The 24,867-nt window shown below is 33.9% G+C and overlaps 1 protein-coding gene across 4 annotated transcripts in view; it reads right to left on the bottom strand.

Annotated features, from left to right (window-relative positions):
* The window catches only part of cd2ap (CD2-associated protein), a 117,913-nt gene that overhangs the window by 22,893 nt on the left and 70,153 nt on the right, over nucleotides 1-24,867 (bottom strand). For all 4 annotated transcript variants that reach the window (NM_001008583.2, XM_009294709.5, XM_005160684.6 and 1 more), the window contains 6 exon segments: nucleotides 1,827-1,863; nucleotides 13,084-13,137; nucleotides 14,940-15,038; nucleotides 18,209-18,303; nucleotides 20,067-20,160; nucleotides 23,869-24,038. In NM_001008583.2, the coding sequence (NP_001008583.2) occupies nucleotides 1,827-1,863; nucleotides 13,084-13,137; nucleotides 14,940-15,038; nucleotides 18,209-18,303; nucleotides 20,067-20,160; nucleotides 23,869-24,038 (549 nt within the window).

Here is a 24,867-nt window from a genome sequence, read left to right as displayed (position 1 = left end):
ATGCAAGCACAGGTTGCCAGATTGTGCCTAAAGGCTGATTTAGGTTATGTTCAAAATCAACAGCACACAATAGAAGGAATATTTTCCAAACTAAAAGGAGTTTTTGTCCTAACCAATACCTGAAATATATATTTTTGAAACAGCTTCCATTTCTTCCAGCTGATCAACAGGATAAACTGGCAATGGTCACCTTAGGTACACCTCATGTGCCTTACTTAGTGTTAATTGCTAATAAATGTGAGTTTGAGTTCCATTTTACATGACATTTATTGACATACTACTGAAAGCAGCAGCAGATAGCTCCGATCTTACCTCAGATCTTGAAAATAAAATTAATCATTCGAAATCGAACTTTAGAACTGTGTCTCAGTGCAAACCAACACATATCAACACATATGCCTGAATTAGATTATAAACTTTACCATTTCGTTGAAATGCAGTAAGTGCATATTTTGTGCTTCTGAATGGCTCTATTTAAATTTCTGTTGCGTTTTGTCTGGTGCAAACAGTCAAACTGCTTATCATTGCAAATTTTGTCACGTATCGTGTTGTTAGGACTCTGGGTTACAATGTAACCTGCACAACCAAAGTTTATATTCGTAATATTTATATTATTTGCTAATTAATAACCACCTCATGTGGAACTCTAAATGTGCATCTCATTTATGAGTCTGCTACTGTCCACCGGAGGTCGCATTTTAGTCGAAGACACATGCTTTCAGAGCCTTCTTGACTGAATGAAATACGCTTTTTTTTATTAGGGCAACCTGTGGTGGTGAAATATATTTGGCTAAACTGGTAGTGACCAGGTTAAAAGAACCAAAACTAAGACCGCGTTCTGGCACGTAACTCGCATTTCCAAAGCAGAATATCTGACTTTAGCATTGTTTTTCAGGTAAAGAAGAATGTTAGCATGAAATATTTAGCCCGTTTCTTAAATACATAAAAACATATTATGGTTTTTTTATGCTTTAGAAGAGTTAGAAACGTACATACGGCACCTTTAAATACTCACTGCTAGAAGATATTGTTGTTATACAACAGTTTGAAGACATAAGTGTGTAAAAAAAAATAAAAAACTACCACAGTCTCAAAAACACTTCCTTCCAATATGATTTCCTTAGCAACTAACTAAAATGAAACACGTTAAATGTGTTTTAATACATTTCATATTCACAGTTAACAAGCTTTAAGGTTTGAAATAAATATAATAACCTATAATAGGATCTGAAAATGATTATAAAAATCTTGTCCAAAAAAATTCAGCAAACCATGAAAACCTTTTGGTTAGTATGGCTTAAGCTAAAATTAATCATGACTACCAAAGAAAGGCCAAAGTGATTTTCAACATGCTGCTGCGAATGTGTGGGCAGACATGCTTTTGTGTTCAACGCGACAATTTAATGTGTCAATTTAGCAGGCATCACCTCTAATCGTCTGAGAATACACCACTGTGCTTCTGAGAAAAACAGCAGCTCAAATCAACACGCCATATGAATCACACATACTGATGCGGACATGTATGTTTCCTCAAGTACCAATAGGTAGTCAAGACCTATCAGACGCATCCCAATCAAACATCATCAGCTAGTATAAGGGTCAAACAAAGCCTACTGAGAAGTTTGACAATGACAGGCTTTAAGCTCATCACAGGTTGTAATCACTATGATTGCAATAGCTTCACATAGGATGACCTCAGAGATGACAGTTTAAGCTTCTATGCACCTCAATCTCACTACAATTTACTTGGAATAAAATAGTTAGAGTAAAGTGACGTTCCTGCAATCAGTGGGGTGTGAAATGACGTGTTGAAGCTGTTTTCATACCTGTGCTTTTGGATGGTGGAGGCGGCTTCTTTGGTCTCTGTAGAGGAGAATAAAAAAAACATGATATGAGAATAAATGGAGAGGTCCCACTTAATGTCAAGCAACTACATGTAATTACATCTGTAATTCATTTCTGTAATTATATTTATAATTACAATGTTAATCTATTTCACCTTAACCCACCCATACCACCCTTATTCTACCTGTATCCCAGATTAATTGCCCCATAACTGTTGTACAATTCGATATGAACATCATAAGTGTATAGTAATTTTCTGAGGCAAGTACCTACAGTGGCAGTCAAGGCCGTTTAATATAAAGAGGAACTAACTAAAAAAATGGGACTAAGAATTTAAATCCTGTAAATGAAAAATCTAGGCCTGTGAAAAATTGCAAACTAATGGTATATTAAGACATAAAATAAAAAACATTTTTTGGAAAAACTATGAAATCTTTCATGAAGTGTGTAATGTAACTGCATAGATTAAATATATTGTGATTTAGAGCTTTTTTTCTTCCGAAAAAAAGCAAATGGTCAGAAATGTTAACGTTTTAATAATTTGTATTAAATAAATTAATATAATATATCATGATCAAAAATCAGTACACCAAATACTGATTTTTTAACTTCTAAAGTTTGATACGGTGATGTCAAAAAATTAATATTTACATATAAACATCAGAATTTTTCTATTTAAAATAGTAAAAAAATTAAATAATGCTACTCTTTTGTCTACATTAACAGCACACAAGAAATTCGGTTTACTTCAATCCTGGAAACCAGAAGGAATAAGGACTATCCACAAATGCAGAATTTTTTCAGGAAAAATATCTACATATATATTACAGTTCATATTAATATGTATACAATCAAGACAAAGAGCTCTATTTTAACAATCTAGGTGCAAAGTCTAAAGTGCATTGAGCAAAAGCATTAAGGCCGTGTCTGAATGCACTTTTTTCAAGGATAGAAAAAGACGCTTTGCGCCCCGACGCATGGTCTAACGGTGATAAGCTTATTCTCTTAATGAGTTATGGTTGTGTTTTGAGCATAATGTGCATTAAACCAACCAGAGTCTTATCTCCCATCCCCTTTAAGAGTCAGATGCTTTGCGCCATGGAGCATTTGCTATTTACATGGCAGACTTTTAAGTGGGAAAAAGTTAAACAGATCATCTGCAGAATGAGAATAAATAACGAGCCTCCTCCATTCAGCCTCTTTCTCTTTATAATACTTTTACTCTTTACTCCTTTACTTTCATGTAAAAGAAAATGGTGTTGTACTCTACTGAAAACACCCATTAGTCTACATATTTAATTTCATTTATTATATGCAATGATTTGTTTCAAAACTATTTCTAAATTCAGAACTAATTTACAGCAAACAAATAAATGAACAATAATAAAAAAGTGTGGTTAAAAATAAATAAAAAGTTAAAAAACACATCCTATGCCCCATATGGTGATGCATACGCCTCCAAAACCTGACAAATCTAAACTTGTTTTTATTAAACGAACATAAATATGCATATAATAAACAATAGTGCTATTAATAATGACATTATACAAATGCAGATTGTCATGACTAAACTAAATAAAGCCCCCTGAGGTGAAGGCATGGAGGAAGTGGTAGTTATGTAGAAAATAATTATTTTTGTAGCATTTTAATCCTTTTTAACCTTTTAATAAAACTCATTTGTTTCATATGTAATGATATTTGTATATTGCTGTACATCCTGTGCACTGGACTTTAGACCAGGTTTCAGTTGGTTAATGGTGCAGTCTACGTGAAAATTACGGTTGGCTGGTCTAAAAATGGCAAAATACCCAAACATGTCTTGTGCCTTATTATGCTGGGTGTATGATAGGACCCATGGTGTTTCATTTCCAGTCAATCTTAACAGACTGGACTGTCTGACCAATCAAAGCAGAGTATACTTTTGGAAAGGAGGAGCAAAGAGAGACCCCTGAAAAAAACTTTCATTAATAAATAAAACAAATCCATTACTGCATTAAACACTTGCCTATTTGCAATGATCAATTACAGTGCAACTAGACCATAAAAATAAAGCAAGCACCAAATGCACACATTTTCGAATTGGTGCAGCTGAATGAGAGACAATGTTGCTTATTCTTTTTTTCTGTTCAGTGAAATAGAAAGAACATATTGTGAGTGGAGTGAGTGAACTAAAATACATGTTTAGAATATTATTCCAGAGTCTATTTAATGGCATTTCTGAATATATTAATAAAATGTGCCTCGTGCTCTAATGCGTATCGGTGTTATTTTCTCCCTCTCAACATTGCAATTTCAACCTGGTGAAACATATAATCAGAGTTATCTAAATTACCAGAGTAAAAAAGAGAAAAAAAATGGTATATCAGAAATACAAAATTGAAGAATCTATTTTCCACATATTAACCTGCATGAGGCTGTGTAACAACTAATAATAAAGAGCTTGTCAAATTAAACGGATGATGCTAGAAATACCCAAGCCTCCTCTTTGATAGCTCCAAGGATCTCTCAAAATTTCACTGCCAATGAATCAACTGCACTGACTGGCAGAAGAAAATTAGCTCTTGAAACAAATAGCACAGCATGAGAGCGACTTCAAACAACACTTGCCAGTGTATGCGTGTGTGAATGTGTAATTTGTATGCATATGCACACATGTAATTTGTGAATTTTAATGGTCATATATGGGTTCTACCAAAGATTGAATTCATAATTTAAACCACTAATATCCAAATAACATCTCAATTAAAAGGGACAGTTCAGCCAAAAAAAAAAAAAAAAAAAAATCACAATTCTGTCATCATTTAATCACCCTCCACTTGTTTCAAACCGTTTTGAGTTTCTACTGTTAAACACAAACAAAGATAACCTGTGTAACCCGCTATATTATTCGTTTTTTTCCTAGAGAAGTGGATGGTTACAGGTTTTGAGCATTCTTCAAAATATCTTCTTTTGTGTTCAACACAAGCAAGCAACTGTAAATGTAAGTAAATGTTCATGTAAACATTTATTTTTGAGTTAACTATTCTTTTAAGCCATTTAAATAATTTTTAAAATCTTTAATTCATATTTTTAAGGAATTAATCTAATTAGAACAGTGAGGACACTTGTTTAGTGCAAATATCTAGTCAAAATATTCTACCTGATGGCATAAATTACCCTAAAATAACCACTAACTACAAAATCCCTTTAAATAAATCTGGCCACAATCAAGGAAAGTGTGTGTGCTCCTTAAGTCAGCGGTAAATGACTCGAGTAATCACACTTCCAAGAATAAAAAGGGACCCCAAGCGACACACTGCAGTCTTATTTATGCATTTAAATCATCACAGCAGGGCAGGCTATACAATGGCCTCTAATTGGGGAAGGAACAAAAGAAATCGGAGGAAATAAAAATGTAGGTAATTTAAGCTTTATAAAATGTATTTCCATTTGCATAAATATGCACTTGTATACTGGTTATTTCAATATATTGCTTAAAAAAAACAAAGACAAATTCAGCAATAGTGGAACCTTTGCTAGAAGTAGAGAATGATTACCTTATTATAAATGGAAACTCTTCACAAATCAACACATTTTACTACAATACAGGTTTTACATAACAGTCGTACATTGTTGAAACTGCTCTCACAAGTCGGCTCAAGCAACCGCAACAGTTCACGATTTGGAAGAAATTACAGCGAGACTGTTTCTAACCAACCCTATCTATGAAAAAATCTGTTTTAGGCCAAAGAGAAGCAAAACAATTTCCTCTCCCTCAACATCAGAGACATACCTGGAAATCAAGGGCTGAGGGGTTAATGTTCAATCGCTTACGGCTGACTGAGAAAAACAGGCAAATCCTGCAGATCGGATCTCTTTGTTCGAATGTAAAATTACAAAAAAAACCTAATGAATTCAAATGTTTTACCATTAGATTAAAAACAGTTTAAGCAGATGTGTTTATCTTTTATAATAACAGTTCTGGCAACACCACAGTTTCATATTGAACTTAAATAATTTGAAGCTTCTCAAAGTAACTAAGGGTTTGATGGCCTTATCACATCACAAATGACAAAGATATGATTAAGTGAGTTTAGAATGCTGCACTGTCTTCTTTTTCTCGACTCAAAAAACAAACATAATAAATATACTAAATAAATACAGTATCATACACATCAATGTACTTATATACTGTATATTGTGGAATAAAAGTCAAAGCTTTTTCTCCTAAAATGTAGCTTGACTATTATAAAGTGACTTACAGTACACAATGTTATTACCATCATCTACTTTTGGTAATTGTATCGTCCTAGCACATTTTATCACATAACCGCTGGCTAATAAATTAATATTTTTTATGTTATTATATCTAGTAGTGATTGGTATATATATACATATATATATATATATATATATATATATATATATATATATATATATATATATATATATATATATATATATATATATATATATATATATATATATATAACCATATATAGGCTATAATTACTGTGTTTTTACACTTGCAACGTTCTTGTTGTGGAGTGGGAACTACAAATGCTTATGATTGTAAGCCTTCAATTATTTTTACTGCTGTCTGTACCCTATTCTATTTATAAATATTATATATTTTTTGACTTTGAGATCATCAAAAATAATCAAGAAAAACATCAATAATAATATTTTTATACTACTGCTTTTTAATGAATCTGGCTTCCTAAACTACCAGTGTGAAAGCAATATAAACCGAGAATGTAAATCAAAACTATAACATCTGGCTGTTTTAACACTACACCAGGGCTATTCAAACAGTGTGATCAATACTTAAAAAATAAATTTAGTTCAGTCAAAAAAACAGTCGCTATAGTTTCGAAGTGACGTGCGTCTGTGACATGAGGCTGCGCAGAGAGTGAGTCACCTGACATTAAGCGAGTGAGTGGCGCAGGCAGCCAAAAACATTTGGATATGTTTGTAGAAAAGGCCTTTGTACAATGCACTGATACCGTTAATAGGGATGCAATGATTAGCCGATTTCACTACTAATAAAATTTAAATTCATTATGGTTAATTAATCGTTAAGGCTTCTCATTGCTGCATTTCTGTTGCAAATAAGGAAACTGCTGCAACTAAAAGTTATGCCAAGTTTAAAGCTCCGAGCTTACACAGAGGCTTATACGCACACACACTGGATTAACTACAGCAGCAGGCCGTTCACATATTGCGTCTTTTCCGCAGGCAAATTGATTATTTCCAATGGAGACATGCACATATTGGGAGCGGTGTGTGCACGGACCGATGCACTCGCACTATCCAGGTGCACACAGCAAAAATGATCTCATGCCGTATCGGTGAGAGATGTGTGTGGATTTCGGTGCAATGTAAACAAAAGATATGTTCGACGAATTATTACTAATTATTTAAATAATTATGTATGTATGAATGCAGATGATGACAAAAGTTAATTTAAATACTTAGCTCAGGGGTGGCCAACCGTGTTCCTGGAGATCTACCTTACTGCAGATATCAATTGCAACCCATATTAAACACACCTGCCTGTGCTGTTCAGGTCCTAGTAAATTGATTCATGTGTGTTTGGTCAGGGTAGGAGCTGAACTATGCAGGAAGGTAGATCTCCAGGAAAAGGGTTGAGCACCCCTGACTTAGCTAATGTAAAGCTTAAATTGACATTAGACAAATACTATTTTTATTTATTCTTTTTTTTTATCCATTGTTCTGTCATTTATTTCCATTGTAAAATGATCACTTATGTTTAAATCAAAAACATTTTCATTTATTTTTAAATCCAAACAAACAAATTGACTATTGTATGTTTTATTAATATTTTGTGCTGTATTTGGTTACTAAGCAGCAACAAACAACACTTTAAAATATAAGCCGTTTTCTTGAGATAACTGTGAAAGATTATTCTTCAGACTATAATCTTACAACCAAAATATATAATAGTTGCATCCCTAATTGTTATGCAGTTCAAAACATTACATTATAAATGTGTCTGAATGTAGAAAAAGCCTGCTTGAGCAATACACTGATTTTGTTGTGCAAATACGACATTTGAATATATTTGTTATAAAAAAAAGCCACATTGTACAATGACGTGACATTGTGTAGTTTGAAAATACAACATATTAACGTTTTAATGTAGACATCACTTATATTGAAACTTGCAAGTCATATCTCTCCAGTCCCTCATTTAAGATGCTTTTCATGAACTGGCCCCCTATGACAATCTAATTGAAAAGCCCTGCTCTACACCTCTTCCACTCATCTGCGATCCGGGGGTGACAGGGATTTTTTCATTACACTGTGGAATTCTCTCCTAGCTGACATTAAAAATACAAAGTCTCTTGACCATTACTTAAAACATGTTTTGTTTTTTATTATATGTTGTCCTTTTTTTCCTTCTATATATTGTCTTGATTTGTTTAAGACCGGGATTCCCAAACTTTTTTATTCCGGGACCCACCTAGGCAAGTAATTCAATCTCAAAACCCACCATAATATTTTATTATGGAAAAATGGGTAAAAAAAATGTATCCATTCAAAGCAGTCAAAAATATATGGTGCGCGGCTTTTTGGATTTATGAGGCTCAAAGTGCTTTTTGTGGGATGCTGGCTGTAACTGTGATCATTTTTTGTTGAAAAAGATACTCTTTTTTTTTTTCAGAAGAGAATATGATCAACCTTTGATCAAGCCCTTTGATTATGATCAAGCCCTGTCACATCGCAGTAAATTCCACTGCTAGTGTATAGTCATAAGAAACTAAATAGCTTTTTGATCGACTACTACAAGCTGGGAAAACATCAGATAAATATGTCAATGCAATTAACATTATTGCTGAATAGACCTAATATTTACACATTTGCTTGAGGAAGGAATGATGGGGGTAGTTACATTACTATTACTATTTTCCATAACATCTATGCCCTTCCATAACATTAGGTGACGTTAAAACTTACAGATAGCACTATAGCTATTTATTGATTAGCAATCTGTCAACGTTGGGATGTAAAAAATATTGGACAACAAATAGCTTCAAATGATAGAATACATAGCAAACATAAGGAAAATATTGACAATAAAATAAAAGGTTTAACTTATTTAAATCAATGGCCTATCCAGAAATTAAATAAAGCTATAAAATCTATTTCACTTTTGATTGTATTTGCATATTGATTGAAGTTACTGTAGTTATTTAGTGAAGAGCAGCAAATGAATGTCTCATTGTGTTTTGTTTGATAACAGAGGTGTTAATGTAAGAATGCACAGATCTATAATGAAGCATTCGACTACTGTAGTAACTGTTTGTGCTCATTTAAGAGAAAATAAGAAGTGTTCAAAATAAAACACGCAGGACGGAGTAAAAAAAAAAAAAAACGAAAAAATAAGCACTTTTCCGACGGTCCCTTACTGAGAGCTTTACTCTGCGCAAGCTCTACCGGCTAAACGCAGATTGCGAGAGCTCAAACGGAGCAGTGCTCATAATATTAAGTGAAAAAAAAGAAAAAGACAGCTATGAAACATAACCAGCTTTGTCTTTTTGTAGGAAACACACTTAAGATATTTTTAGAGTTAGAGGCTTTTAAGTTATTGCCGTTGATCGTACTGGTTTTGATTCACCGCAATGTATATAAAGCTGCAGCTATGTGACGTTGCGCGACCCACCAGTGATCACTGTGCGACCCACTAATGGGTCGCGACCCACAGTTTGAAAACCCCTGGTTTAAGACAGTAACTTTTGAAGGCGCTATATAAAATTATATTATTATTATTATTATTATAAAAAGGTTTAAGCCCATTTTAAAAACTTGCTACATACAAATGCAAATATATGAGGTTTCACAAAGTAATTTCAAGAGGAGCACATTATATGAGTGATTGCAGCTGGTCTCTCTTCTATAATGCTTAGTAAGCCAATCAGATTAGTCCAAACTTACTCTAAGTAGCCTGTCTAAAACTACTCCCTCATCTTCATCTTCCAAAATAACCCCCCATCCACCCCATCTCCAGCTTTTCTCTTTTATCAGGGGGAGCTCTCAAGAACAACCTGATCTTGTAGCCGCTTACATGCTCATTGACCAGGCAGGAGCCCTGGGCTCAATTATCTCCAAGCTCAAGGTTTTTTCCCGGGACAGCATGCCAAACCTTTTGAGATGGTTAAATTTAACCCTTACTCTCATTTCAGCTGGGTTTTGTCAGATTGGTGCGCTCATGAGCAGCTTTTTGGTCCAGATGGAACAAGACATGAACCAATGCAAGGCGACAACACAGTTGAGTTTTCTCAGCGCTAGTTGTTTGGTGTCAGCTTTGTGTGTCTTTTAAGAGACAGATGTCCACCATCCATTGTCTTACAAAAACTTATGAGAAAATCTGCACTACATACACTGTACATTTATATAGGCAGTGTAATGCAAACTGAACTTGATCCTAAAATATCAGTCATATAACCCCAATAATAATAGCAGTATAGTCATAAATTGAAGTGTCCATTATTGTGATAGCACATCTTGGCACTGTTCATTTAAATGCACAATATGACTACAACTGACAGAAACGTCCTTTCTTCAAACGCCCTCTGCTCCTTGATTCCTGATAGAGAGAGAGAGAGATCACCGTCTTATCATCTGACAGGATGCTTAAGGATAAAGGATTGATCACGGGCTCTCTGGGGTCCATTGGAGGAACTGAGGAACACTTTCACATCTTCATGAACCGCTCGCTGACCTCCACAACCCATCACATGAGCTCCAGCTCATCACATACTCACTGCAGCCGCACAAAGACAATCATTCAGGCCAATTAGGCTGAAAATGAAAAGATAAAAAAAAAGAAAAAAGGGGAAAAAAAATAATGCTGCGAGCAGATCAACCCATGACCCCATTCAGTGGAGGCTTCACAGTTTTCTTCGGAAAATGGATGTGGCAGAGCATAACTTTTGCCCACACAGACTCTCTGTTTGTTCTTCAGTGATGATTGTTGGTGCTTTGAACAAATAATGGGCCCGTTGTACCACAGTTTGCCAAAATGTGGTTAAACACGGACCCTCGGGGTACGTTTGAAGACCCCAAGAGCTCGAATGAAGCTATGTTTGTTAAACACATGGTGATGATAAGTGGCTGTTATTGATTTTAAACACTTCTTTCAAGCTCAAATTCCCAACGCAACCACAAAACGTCTGTGTTAATTTGATTATCGGTTGATTTTGTCTAGACTGTTGTTTATTTTGGTCATGAAAGTCTTTGATTAAAATGTTCAGTACAGGGCTTTCATTGAAAAGCAGAGCTGGGAGACATTGGTGAAAAAAAATATCTGAAGATTTAATTAATGATATTTGATAAACACTAGCAGTCAGAGGTTTAGACAAAACCGACCAAATTGCCAGTGGCAGCAATGGACCCACATCCTTTGAAATATCTTTTTTATGTCAAACAGAACAAGTTGAAGGCAGCACATAATGACAGAATTATTATTTGTTTAGTAGAGTATCCTAATGTAATCCAATGAGCATTGATATTCATGTACATTTACTAAAATTTGTACACACACTGAAACACAATTCTGATGGTATATTAACAGCAAGTAAACATACAATGTTGACAACATCATTCATTTTTCTTCAGCCTAGTCTTTATTTCAGAGGTCACTACAGTGGAATGAACCACCAACTATTCCAGCATACTGTATGTTTTTACGCAGTGGATGCCCTTTCAGCACAATCCAGTTCTGGGAAACACCCATAAACACTAATTCTCACACACTCATTCACTGTGGCCAATTTGGTTTATTCAATTCACCTATACCACATGTCTTTGACTGTGGGGGAAACCGAAGCACCCACACAAACACAGGGAGAACATGCAAACTTCACACAGTGCTAACCACTTAGCCACCATGCCACCCATACTGACAAGCATTCATTCATTTCTTTTTGGCTTAGTCCCTTTATTAATCTGAGGTTGCCACAGCCGAATGAACCGTCAACTTATCCAGCACGTTTTATGCAGCGGAAGCCCTTCCAGCCGCAACCTATCACTGGTAAAACTGACAAACATCTAAAATGTAAATTACTTATTATCATTTGTTTATTATATGAAGATTTATTCATGAAATTACCATTTTGTTCTTATATATCTACATCTACGGTGTGGTAAGAATTATTAGCCCTCCTGTTGAATTTTCTTTTGTTTATATTTTTCACCAATTTCTTTTAAACGGAGAGAAGATATAAAACAATCAAGACTTTCTCTACAAAAAAAAAATATAGAAAATACAGTGAAAATTTCACAGGAGGCTATTAATTTTGACTTCAACTTTCTGTATGTGTATGTGTGCATATATACAGTATATTAGCCCTTTAATGAATTTATAATTTTTTTTTCTCAAAAATTCACAATATTTCCTAATTGGGATTCTCCAATCAGGAATTTTGCAGCCAATACAGAGTACAGATTCCTTGCCACGGTGATCGGCCGATACAGAGTCTGATTCTGACACTTCAAGCTTTATAATGCATAAAGCACATTTTCCGGACAGCTCCGGACAGCCTCACAGCAGCTCGATTGGTAGATGACATAGACAGGGATGTGCACTCGAGATATCTTTACTGTGCTATTCATCTAACCTAACAAATGTAAAGCTTTGAACATCACTGTGCCTCTCACAATCTGTTTTCCTGCTAATTCACTCTCATCTCCATGATTTTCAGAGTATTTTATGTTATTTAAAACACTTGTGATCGGTTCATGAGATCGGCCAGATTGGCAAGTATCGAACGAGTCATAAAATGTGATTATTGGCTGATAGTAATCTCCAGGCGATCGATCGAATCATCCCCATTTCCTATATTTTTTCTTCCAGGGAAAGTTTTTTTTTTTTTTGTTTGACAAAAAAATTTTAACTAAATAAAGCCCCTTTAAGGAATATATATATATATATATTTATATATATATATATATATATATATATATATATATATATATATATATATATATATATATATATATATATATATATTTTTTTTTTTAATTGGCTACAGAACAAACCACTGTTATCCAGTAACTTACCAAATTAACTGTGTGTGTGTGTTTGTGTATAGGGATAATGATATACATTTAATGCTGATAGGCTTAAAATTCCTTAGATACAGATTATGCCAACATACAGTTTTTTAGATTGAATATGTAGCGTGATCCAATAAACAATTGTCTATCAAGAGAATAGGCCTAAGAGTTGCTTACCTCCTCTGGTTCCTGTTTAGATAACACTTTGATGGAGCCTTTGGATGTAAGTGTCTGTATAAGAAACAATAATAAGAACTTTTAATACATATAATAAAAAAAAGACTTTACTTGTCATGCATAGGACTGGACAATATAACAAATTTCATATCATAATATAAGTCGTCTCATATCCAGATGATGATTAACAGTTGAAGTCAGAAATATTAGCCCCCCTGAATAATTAGCTGTATATTTTCCCCAAGTTCTTTTTAATGAAAAGAAGATTTTTTTTTCAACACATTTCTAAACGTAATAGTTTTAATAAGTAATTTCTATTAACTGATTTATTTTATCTTTGCCTTGATGACAGTATATAATATTTTACTACATTTCTTCAAGACACTAGTATTAAGCTTAAAGTGTCATTTAAAGGTTTAAACTAGTTTAATTAGGCAAGTTGGAGCACTTAGGCTAATCATTGTATAATGATGGTTTGTTTTGCATTCAATTGAAAAAAATATTGCTTAAGTGGGCTAATAATATTGACTCTAATCGGAAATACTGTGAAACAATCCTTGCTCTGTTAAACATTACTTGAGAAATATTTGAAAAAGAAATACACAGGAGAGTTAATAATTCTGATTTCAACTGTACATCACAATACAGTACTTTTATATATATAATAAGTTGAGTTGGTGTGTCCTGGCCATAAGAGACTGAGATCCACCATATATTGCTTTATCAAAACCTATGAGAAAAACTGTTCTACACATACTGCATATTTACATAGGCAGGAGAACGAAAATTGTACTTGATCCAAAAATATCAATAAAATATACCAATAATAATAGTGGAGGTAGTAAATTGAAGTGCTCATTATAGTAATAGCACATCTTGGCACTGTTTATTTAAATGCACAATATGACTACAAATGACAGAAACATCCATGTGGTCTATATATATTAAGGTAATATAATATATAATTATTAGTAAAATATATACATGTGTATGTAATGTATGTAGGTATATAATGTATGTGTGTGCACACACACACACACACACACACACACACACACACACACAACAGTTCTGTCTGGCGCATGCACGCACACACACACACACACACACACACACACACACACACACACACACACACACACACACACACACACACAAACATATATATATATATACATATATATATATATATATATATATATATATATATATATATATATATATATATATATATATTACTAATATTTATTTATTATATTACCTTAATATGTTCTATATAGAGCACATGAAAAGACCTATTTCTTTTATTTTCTTTACTTTGTTTATAATTTTAATGTACATACTGAACAATGTACCCATTCAAATGTGTTTACTTTTCTTACTTTATTTAGACCCTTTAGACATTTGTTTGAATATGAAAGTAGAAATTAAAAAATAAATATTGCTGAAATATGAAACACAGCCTTAACATATACCATCGTTAAATAAAATGCTAAATGTACACACTATACTTTCAAGCTTGCAACATTCTTACCATGCTGTTATTTAGATTTCTTGTGGTGAATTTTTGTGGTGATGTGTAAAACTGTGCTCATCCAAAACGATTAAAAAATATTATCGTAAACAAAAAAAGTATTTCACAAATAAAATACAAGCAAATGATAGAGCATAAAATGAATCGGTATACTTTTTATTTTGCCCATATGAAATATTGTTTATACTTTAGTCAAGACTGTAGAAATACCCAGTAACTCTGAGGTTATAACTTTCCATAGTAAAGTCATCAAAACTCCCTCCCCAGACAAATAGACTCTCAAGGTAGACAACAATAAAGGCATTAATGAATGTGAATTCACCTCTTTGTCTGACTCAGGAAGCAGAGATACAAAGTTATCCGGGAAAACTCCCTGTTTGCCGTTGACCTCTCCTCTCCACCAGCCTGGCTCTCCTGTGTCCTACAAAAAAAAAAAAAAAAAAAAAACATCAACCACAGAAATGACTTATTTCATACAGTACTACAACAATAACACATCTCGAAGGTATAAACATTCATCATCATGAATGGGAAACACATAAATATATCCTTTGCCACTAGATGGTGGTCATGTATAAAACATTGTACAGCATATTTCTGCTTTGTCAAGCACTATGTGACTGTGAAAAGAGTTTCCTCATGTCTTAACTTAATGAAACAAACACATACAGTACGTAGCTGAAGACAGAACACAAGGCCTGAAAAATACAAAATACTACAAAAAAAACCTTCATTGACCAGCAGAAATTGCATTACAGGTCATACGGTTAATATGACCATTTTCATCTATGGGTGAACCTTTTTTTTTAACCAACTATCAAGCATCAATATTCCACATTATGACAGTGTACAATATGTAATTACTGTACAATTGAATCTGGCATCATAACTTTCATAGCTTTCAGAGATCTAACAAAACAGAACAATCCTGTTTGTGGCAGGGAGCCTTTTCACACACCAGACTGACCTGAAGAGCATGATATAAAGTCTACAGTGATCTTTAAAAGAAAGACATCAGAGTATTTGGTGCCCTCCTGCCCAAACTTGTTTATAAGATGCTTATAAACTTGTTTTCTGGGACAAAACTGCATTTTTGAGAGAAAAAGGAAATTGAGTTGCGTTTTATTAAAAAAGGAAGAAAAAATGGAAAATAGACTAACAACGGTAGCCATAAAAATAAATCTTTCATTCATTCATTTTCTTTTCTGCTTAGTCCCTTTATTAATCCGGGGTCGCCACAGCGGAATAAACCGCCAACTTATCCAGCACATTTTTTTACACAGCGGACGCCCTTCAAGCCGCAACCCATGTCTAGGAAACATCCACACACACTCATACACTATGGGCAATTTAGCCTACCCAATTCACCTGTACCGCATGTCTTTGGACTGTGGGGAAAACCGGAGCAAAAATAAAACTTTAAATGTCATAAATAAAATATGTGTTTTGCCCCACTCACAAAACATGCTTAGATTGATTGATGTTAATTGTTAACATGGCGATAAAAACTTATTAACAAAATATGTTCTGGAATGGTATGTTCCATGTTTTTTGTGTATTTATTTTCCTCATCCTCCTCTTTCCACTTCTTACTACAATCTTAGGTTTCTTATTGGTTCAGTTAAGCGTCCATCATCGTTATGAGGTGTCCGTTCCACCAATCTCGGGACAAGCCACAAGTATTTAAAGCTCCGACAGATCAGCGTGTGGTGCACGCTGCCTCGGCGTACCTTTGTGCTCCACGCTTTTGTGTTTTTGGCATGCTTAGGCTATTTGGTGATTTCTTATCCAAGTTTTACAGTGGTAATTTGAGTTTACTTATTAAACTTTGTTGGCTTTACGTAAATGCTTTGATGGTTGTTGTGTGAGTCTTATGACATTCTTGTTAGGTTTGTTTTAAGTTGGCTTGTTTTTGTTAGATTAGTTTGTGTAATTTTGAATTTTGTAGTTTAATTAGTTTAGATCAGGTGTCATGTGCACTGAAGATATCAGGTTTCATTTTCATAATTTATTGTTGTCGCCTAGTTCAGACGTTAAACTTATGGATTGTTTTGTTAATTTTTTTATTTGGCTTACACTCATTGTTTTCGTTTAAAGAGAATATTGTAAATGTTTATTTCTTTTTTTCCATTATCATTGTTACATCTTTTGCTTAAACTGTTGAGTAAAAAGCTTAAATACAGAATGGGTTCCTGCCTCGTGCTTGACCTGTCGCCGAATTACATTAGTCTCACCTAAATGTTACAGCATTCCTTTTAAAAATCACAAACTTGTAACATGGAACTATACAGTATAAACAATATCAATTCATTTTAATGTGAATTGTCATTGTTCTTATGATTTTATCTTTCAACATGCACTACTTAAAGGTCATTATTATAAATGAATTGCTACACTATTCAACTACTGCTGCAGTTAGTTTTTTATTTATTATATTTTCTAGTTTTGGCACATTTATATTTTCCATTAAGGTTTTTAAGCAGCATGCTTGATGCACACAATTTGTGAAGTTATTTGTGAATTAACTTTTATATAGTTTGTGCTTTAGTTCAACCATTTACCGGTTAAAGAATTTCAGCTTAATCGCTAATTAAATTAGTCATGACTAGAGGTTTAACGATATATGTATTTGTGCCGAACCATCACAGTTCATGCTCTCCCATGACAAATACAGTCAGTCCAGATGTGCCAGTCTTTCTGGAGAACTGGAGTTAGACAGAAAAACCACAGAAGAGCAACAACTAAGAGGGCATTCACAAAGAATGTTTTTTGCATCTGAAAACACGAGATACAGCACTCAGAAATGGATCCACCATGTTGCCAATGTACATGCTTGCAATGCTTGTACCGCCACTAAGTTCTTCTGATAGGTCCACTACTGTTGAACTGACAGTAGTTTTATCTTCACACACCATCAAAACATTCCTTATATAAATCTGTACTTATGCTTGTGTGTGAGGTGTTGCAGATGAGAAATCATGCACATCCATCAGCCACGTTTACATAGAAAAACAATGGAAAAATTAATTTCTGTCTCATCTAGTGCATACTTGAGGACTTTTTCTATACACAGACACATAAGACTGAACAGCTGTTGCCCACCGCACCAATAATTTTGGATGGACATGGTTAGTATTTTCATTAAATACGATTTGAGTTAGGAAGCTTCCTCAATCTTATGCACAAATACTGCTTTTTCTGATGTTTAAGAAGAGGGTTGGACCTTTGAAACTTTAATAAGCAGTATCTTAATTATGTTTTTAATGTTCAGTTTAATGTTTATGTTTTGTTTTATTTTTCATTATGGTATTTATTTTGTTCTTTATCATAAGCTGTTCAGTTCTGTAGCTGATTGTTTAAAATATACAGAAAAAGCAAGCACCAGGGGTGTGTTATCATTCCAGTTGTACCGAACCGACCTCACAAAACCAAGGTACATACCAAACCGTGACTTCGGTGTATCGTTTACACCCCTAGTCACAGAACAATTCATTAATTAACTGTTGTGCCTAATGTTCTTAACTTAAATGCTCTGATTGTTCATTCAATAGTCTCATTGCCTGAAAAGAAATTTTGTAGTTTGTTTCATACCTTGCTCAGTATAAGGATGACTTCACCTTCCTTCAAATCCAGCTCATCTTGATTTGTTGCTTCATAGTGGAATGTGGCCTTGCAGTATTCTTTTACTACAGGTAGACAAGAAAAATAAAAATATTAAAGATTAAGTTTATTTATTCAACTTATGATATGGCAGGGCTCGAAATTGCGACCATTTTGGTCGCATTTGCGCCCGAAATTTCATCAATGCGACCTCATAATATATTTGGGAGCATTTCTGCGACTGAATATAATGGTTGTAGTCCGACCTGTTAAGATTTTTTCAAAAACGTGCTGAATCGGTCTTCCTTGCTGTTCATATTAGCTGTCAATCGTTTAAGTCTTTCCACTGTCAGATGACAGGGAGCTGTTGTTACTGCGGGAAATGCAAACACCTGAAGAGTAAAAATACACAGATTTGCAAACCCCACCTAAAGTTACAACGTAACGGCGCCAATGACAGCGATCATGACATGTGGTGAAGGTTGATCTGTCAGCCGAGATCACTCGAGTGTTTTCAGAGGCGGTGCCCGAATCTCGATGCATTGCATTCACTGCGCGTTCAGCGCAAATGTCCGCTATAAATGTTAAATCATACACTGTACACGTCATCGCCAAAGAGGCTCGCTTTAAACTTAAATTTTAAACGGAATCTGCGGCTCATAACAAAGAGTGGTATTGCGCCGGTGGCCATCGGGGGAATCCTGCTCTGCATGCTCATAAATTGATGCGGCTGACTTGTCTGCTTTCCACAAACACAGGAAAATGAAAATCAGCTCATAACGAGACTGAGCATTTACAATGACACAAACCGAAATCAAAACTTTTAAAGAGTGATAGAAGTGAGCCTTTTATTATGTTCTTTTGTCCATTATTCCTTGATTTATATTATTATTTAATTATTCACTAAAAGTAATTTGCACCTTTCAGTCTTGAATTGAATGATTTATTATAGTCTTTCGTTTGTTTTGTAGCCAAAACATTATTTATTAGATTGACATGCATATAAAAACAATATAAACATATAAATAATATAAATAATAAATATAAATAATATAAACATAAAAACAAAATAAACATTTCTTACTGCAATGCTTCATTTTAGTTTGATGCAAACCATATTTTTCATAAAGTAACAGACTTTTTTAGCAGAAAACTCACATTCAAGCACATTCAAGGCAGCATCATATTAAGAAATGTAATTTATTGTTAGTATTATTGTCATTTTTGTCATCAATAATATTTAATAATTATTAGACATGCATTCTGGATTTATTGCACGCAAATATCAATAAGTCAACACAGCATTAGTTAGATAGTTGTTTCTGGTTTTTGTTAGTCCTAATTTATGTTGTTTTCAAATACAATAAATCCTTTAAAATACAATTTGCAATGGTGCTCATTTATTTTTGGTGGGTGCTCCTAAATTTTTTCTGGTGCTCCTAAATATTTTAAGTTGGGAGCACCGGAGCTACCAAGTGAAAAATTTAATTTCGAGCCCTGTATGATGATAGAAATTGTGCTTTCCTCTTGAAATACAGAAATCATACATGCAACAATGCAATGGAAACCTTTTTGTGGAAACATTTTAGAAAGCGATCTATAAAAGGAGTGAAAATGATCTCCCGCATTTCCACTTCCTATGAAAATGCACTTTTCAGTTCTTTATCATTATAGTTCATTATATTTTAGTGCATTGCAAAACTAACAGATACTTCTGCTAATCTATAAAACAAATGTCAATGTCACAACCACTGCAGTTGGTATTAGCCATACATTTACATACTGTAAATATCCTATTATTTATTTGATTAACATATGCATCCATGTCACAGACTTTCCACAAACTCACCTTTAGCTTTGCTCTCTGCCTCTTTTTCTCCTTTAGGGTGTTCCGGAGTGCTCAAAGGGGTGGGTTTTGTGGCAGATGGTAATGGAGGAATTGGCTAAAATGAAGCAGAAGCACAAATGGATTTACTGACACGGCAGCCACAAACACATGCAGTTGCACGCTGAAAGATACTGTCTCTGAGACATATCAGCCAAGCCTGGGTGGAATGAATGCTGGGTAAACAACAACCACTGTTATAATTGGAAGAGCAAGCCAAATGCAGTATAACTCAATGCGAAGTGAGAAACCTACATGTATTTAGTCAATTCTTTGACCCTGAAATCACATGATGACAAACAATTTCTGAGCTTTTGATAAGAGAGAGACAAAGTGGAGAATTAAACTAATCTGAATGAAATAATGGGGTGCAAAATGTGACAAAAGAGGAGAGAGTAAGAACCGGTTAATTGTATAAACACAAACAATAAAGAATGAAACTGAGGTTGCAAAGCGAAACAAACAAAAAAATATGAAGCTTCTGCAAATATACCTGCATACGTAGTTTATATATAGTAATATAAACTATAATATAGTAATATAGCTATACATACTAGGCCTGCTGTAATAGTCTGTGTAATATGAAACCGATAAAAAAACAGTAAATCCTCTGTGATTTCCTCCACATATAGAAATTGTATTATTTGGTTTTGCATTAAAAATTTTTTAATTGTATTTACTATTTCCACCTTCATTTTACCGGTCAGTATCCTCAGCAGTAAATAAATGGAGAAGTTTTAAACAAATGTTACTGTAAGGAAAGTAATAAAATGCTATTTTTAAATAAAAAAGTTTTATTTATTATATAGATTTATATAGATTGGGATTGTTGGTAGTTGTAATAAGTGTTAATGGCCAGATTGGGTAGCTGTACATGAACAAAGGAAAATCAGTTAAAATAAAGATTTAGGACCGACAAGTGACTATTTAGGGGTGAGGCAGTGGAGCAGTAGGTAGTGCTGTCGCCTCACAGGAAGAAGGTCACTGGGTCGCTGGCTCGATCCTCGGTTCAGTTGGCATTTCTGTGTGGAGTTTGCATGTTCTCCCTCCCGTGGGTTTCCTCTGGGTGCTCTGGTTTCCCCCACAGTCCAAAGACATGCGGTACAGGTGAATTTAGTAGGCTAAATTGTCTGTAGTGTATGAGTGTGTGTGTGGATGTTTCCCAGAGATGGTTTGCAGCTAGAAGGGCATCCGCTGTGTAAAAACTTGCCGGATAAGTTGGCGGTTCATTCCGCTGTGGCCACCCCAGATTAATAAAGGGACTAAGCTGACAAGAAAATTATTGAATGAAAGTTTTATTTTTATGGCTACCGTTGTTAGTCTATTTTCCGTTTTTTCTTCCTTTTTTTAATAAAACACGAGTGCAACTCAATTTCCTTTTTCTCTCAACCATGCAGTTTTGTCCCAGAAAGCACGTTTTTAAGCAACTTAAATGAATGAATGAATGAACTCAATATTAAAAAAAATAATAAAAATAAAAATATTTTTTAAGGCCTAAAATTTAGCTTTTGAGATTTAAGACATTTTAAGACTTTTTAAGACCATGTAGGTCGAAACATTGTGATAGTAAAAAGATTTTGAGAGCTAAAGTGGCAGTGTGCAGATTTTCGTTTGATCTTTTGCTACTGTGTATATGTTTGATCGAGTACCTGTCTTTGAGATTCTTAGATGTGCGCACATTTGTGTTTCTTGTTTGCTTCAAGACTTAGGGCCCTCTGACACCCTGATTTATTATTATTATTAATTTTATTTAATCATTAAATATTTAAACATTTGTGAAATTATGTTGTCTGCAACTATCTCGTTGTGATACATTTGTGCTGCATCTTAAAGTAAAAAGAAACCTTATTCTTGCTGCCTGTGTTTTAAATATTTATTAAAAATGAAAATGAAATCACTCACTCTGCACTTGACTGAATAGCTTTTTAGGCTACTGTAGTTTATTAACAATTAATCTAAATATAAATTGTATACAGTGAAGACACAGTACCCAAAATTATATTTGATTACATTTTCTGAGTTTAAAAACTACTGTTAGATAGAAAAAAAAGCCTGAAAACTCTGTTTATTTTAGTTGTATCTATGCTATATTGTATTTACTTTGTATTTTCTTTTGCTTGTTTTTATTTTTACCATATTATATACCGAACCATACCAATACTGTGAACCTAAAACAAAATTGTAAGAATTCTGTATCATTGCACCCCGAATACAAAAAATATTGCATATAGTAATAAACCTGTACATACATTTGTCAATTTGTATATTTTTATTCTCTATTTACTTGCTTTTTTTTAAATTCACTTATTATCTGGAGTTTTCAAATGTCTGGAAATGTCTGTATTGAAAGCAAATTCCCTGTATGTCTAAACATGCCTGCCAATAAAGGCTTACTGATTCTGCTATAAATGAACAATGCACATGATTTTACTTGTAAAAACTAAGATGTGCATGTCTGCAGATCTAACAAAAGCACAGAAATTGATATTTTGTTCTCATTTTGATCTGTGGAGAGCACAAACAATAATAACGTGAATGCCAAAATGCTTTAAGAAACACCTCCCTAAGTAACGATGCCCAAAAATAGACATATTGCCTAAAAAGGAAGGTCTTCCCATGAGACCTTTTGTCAGCCTATATGGTGATGTCTTGAGCAATCACTGGCAAAACTTGTAGAGCAGTTAGACATGTAATTACCCTTCAACGCTCTGCTGCTTGTGGCTATGGGAATAGGCAGTGCTGATTTTCTAACATGCCAAGACAATGATTACATTTTAAAAGGAAATAGTATGTGCTAAATTGCTTTGCAGTGCAGTCATTCGTCATCAAGATAGGGATATCAAGCACATATAATTACAGATTCTCGTTTCTTTAAGCCAGGATTAACTTAAATACATTTGGATTGGTATATGTTTAGTGAACATGCGTATGCTTCCCACATTGCTCACAGCAGTGTCTATATTTGCTTTGCAGTGTAAATGTGTGCTGCACGCTTTCCTCTCAATAACAAAAAGAACACACAAAATGTTACACGTTTCAAGAACAGTTTTTATCTAAACATAACAATAATGAACTGAAAATACATTCTTGATATGTAAGAAGAACATTGGGATACAGGAATTGAGCTTTTTTAATGCACTTAGCATGATGCTAATTTTTTTTCTAGTGTAATATGGTTTTTATATATGTATTCCTTATTAATTGTCAAACTAATAAAGAGCTGGATACATTGGTCACTTACGACTTCTTTGGAAGTATGTGCAATGCCAATAAAACATTCAATTGATCAAATTAGCAAAGCAGAGAAAGCAGTAGTGGCTATTGTCTTAATAATAATTATAATTAATTTACTTACTAATTTACTTACTAATAACTCTAAGAAAAACTCAAAATTTAAGAAAAAATAAGAAAAAAATCATTTAAGTTTTTATGACAAGGCTGTTTTTAGGCTTCGATAGAAAAAGATTAAAAATCAATTACGAATTTTATTCAATTGGGGCTGCAAGTATTAATTTGAATCTAATTGTGAGGTGCCAAAATATCCACACCCTTAAAAGCAGTGCTAGCAACAAAAAAAGTACCTTGGTTTTGCAATTTGATTGGCTAATTTGCAGTTAGAACAAAGCTGTTCAAAAAGTTCCCTTGTGCCAGCTGTTCCAGATTTCACATTCTGCATACTATGCTCTGTACTAAGATAGATACAGGTGCAGCAGTGTACAGGAAAGAAAAAGCTAATAAAAGCATTGTCAGGTGCAAAACAACTTACTTTTTCTGTTTTTTCCATATTTTCAGATGGTCCTTTTAGGGAGGTTCTGAGTTTTACAGAGCCCTCTCGGAATATGTCACCAAAGCCGATGCCCTTGATCTTCTTTGGCTGAGCCATGACCCCATTGCCTGGATGAGGGGACGTGGGGCTAGACGTGCCATCTCTTGTATCTGTTAACCCACACACATACCTCTTTTTATGAGTATGCCACTTCAAGCATTTACATATTGATGTAATATTTTATTTGCAAACATTATCAACAACTGGTCTTAAAATTTTAGATCTTAAAATTTTCATGTGCCCAGACCATTCCGCAATGATGAGAATACATAAGAGGTATTAATACCCCTTTCATTAAACAAACATACAAACAAACAAACAAACAAACAAATAAATAAAATGACATAAAATGGGTCAAAGTTTAAACATCCTGTAAGTTTGATAACTCAAAAACTCTCTTGTTAGTCTAAAAACAGCTTGTATTGAACACAATATGCCACAACCACTTGTTGTAAATTGTAACACTATTATGTAACACTGTGACTAAACTCCACCTCCACAGAAGATTAACACACACTTCTAAATAACTGCCTGTTTTGCCCCGCACACCAATTTGTGCAAGCAGCAAGTAAATAATGGGAGGCAAACACAGACCAACCAATAATGTCAAGACAATTCTTTGATTGTGTCATTTCATGTCAGACAGACCATGTCAATGACAAATTTCTCCTTTGTTGACTTTATTTAACACTGATACTTTTACAAAAAAAAAAGACGCTATTCCATGCTGGATTTGAAAATGACTGAAACTAAAAGACGATGATGATGTGCTGAATATATACAAAGTCAATTGTAATTGTTATTATTACTTGGTCACTATTGATTTGCCAGTTATTAGAGATCTTCTGAAATGTACTAATGTGTATTTATGCATTTGTGACTCAATTCACAGCAGCGTCCATCTATGAATGATGTAGGCAGTCAAACATGTACAATCAT

Source organism: Danio rerio, chromosome 20 (genome assembly GCF_049306965.1).
Source record: "Danio rerio strain Tuebingen ecotype United States chromosome 20, GRCz12tu, whole genome shotgun sequence".
NCBI lineage: Eukaryota > Metazoa > Chordata > Actinopteri > Cypriniformes > Danionidae > Danio > Danio rerio.
Note: the sequence above shows the minus strand (reverse complement) of the source record. Positions and strands in the feature narration are given on the sequence as shown.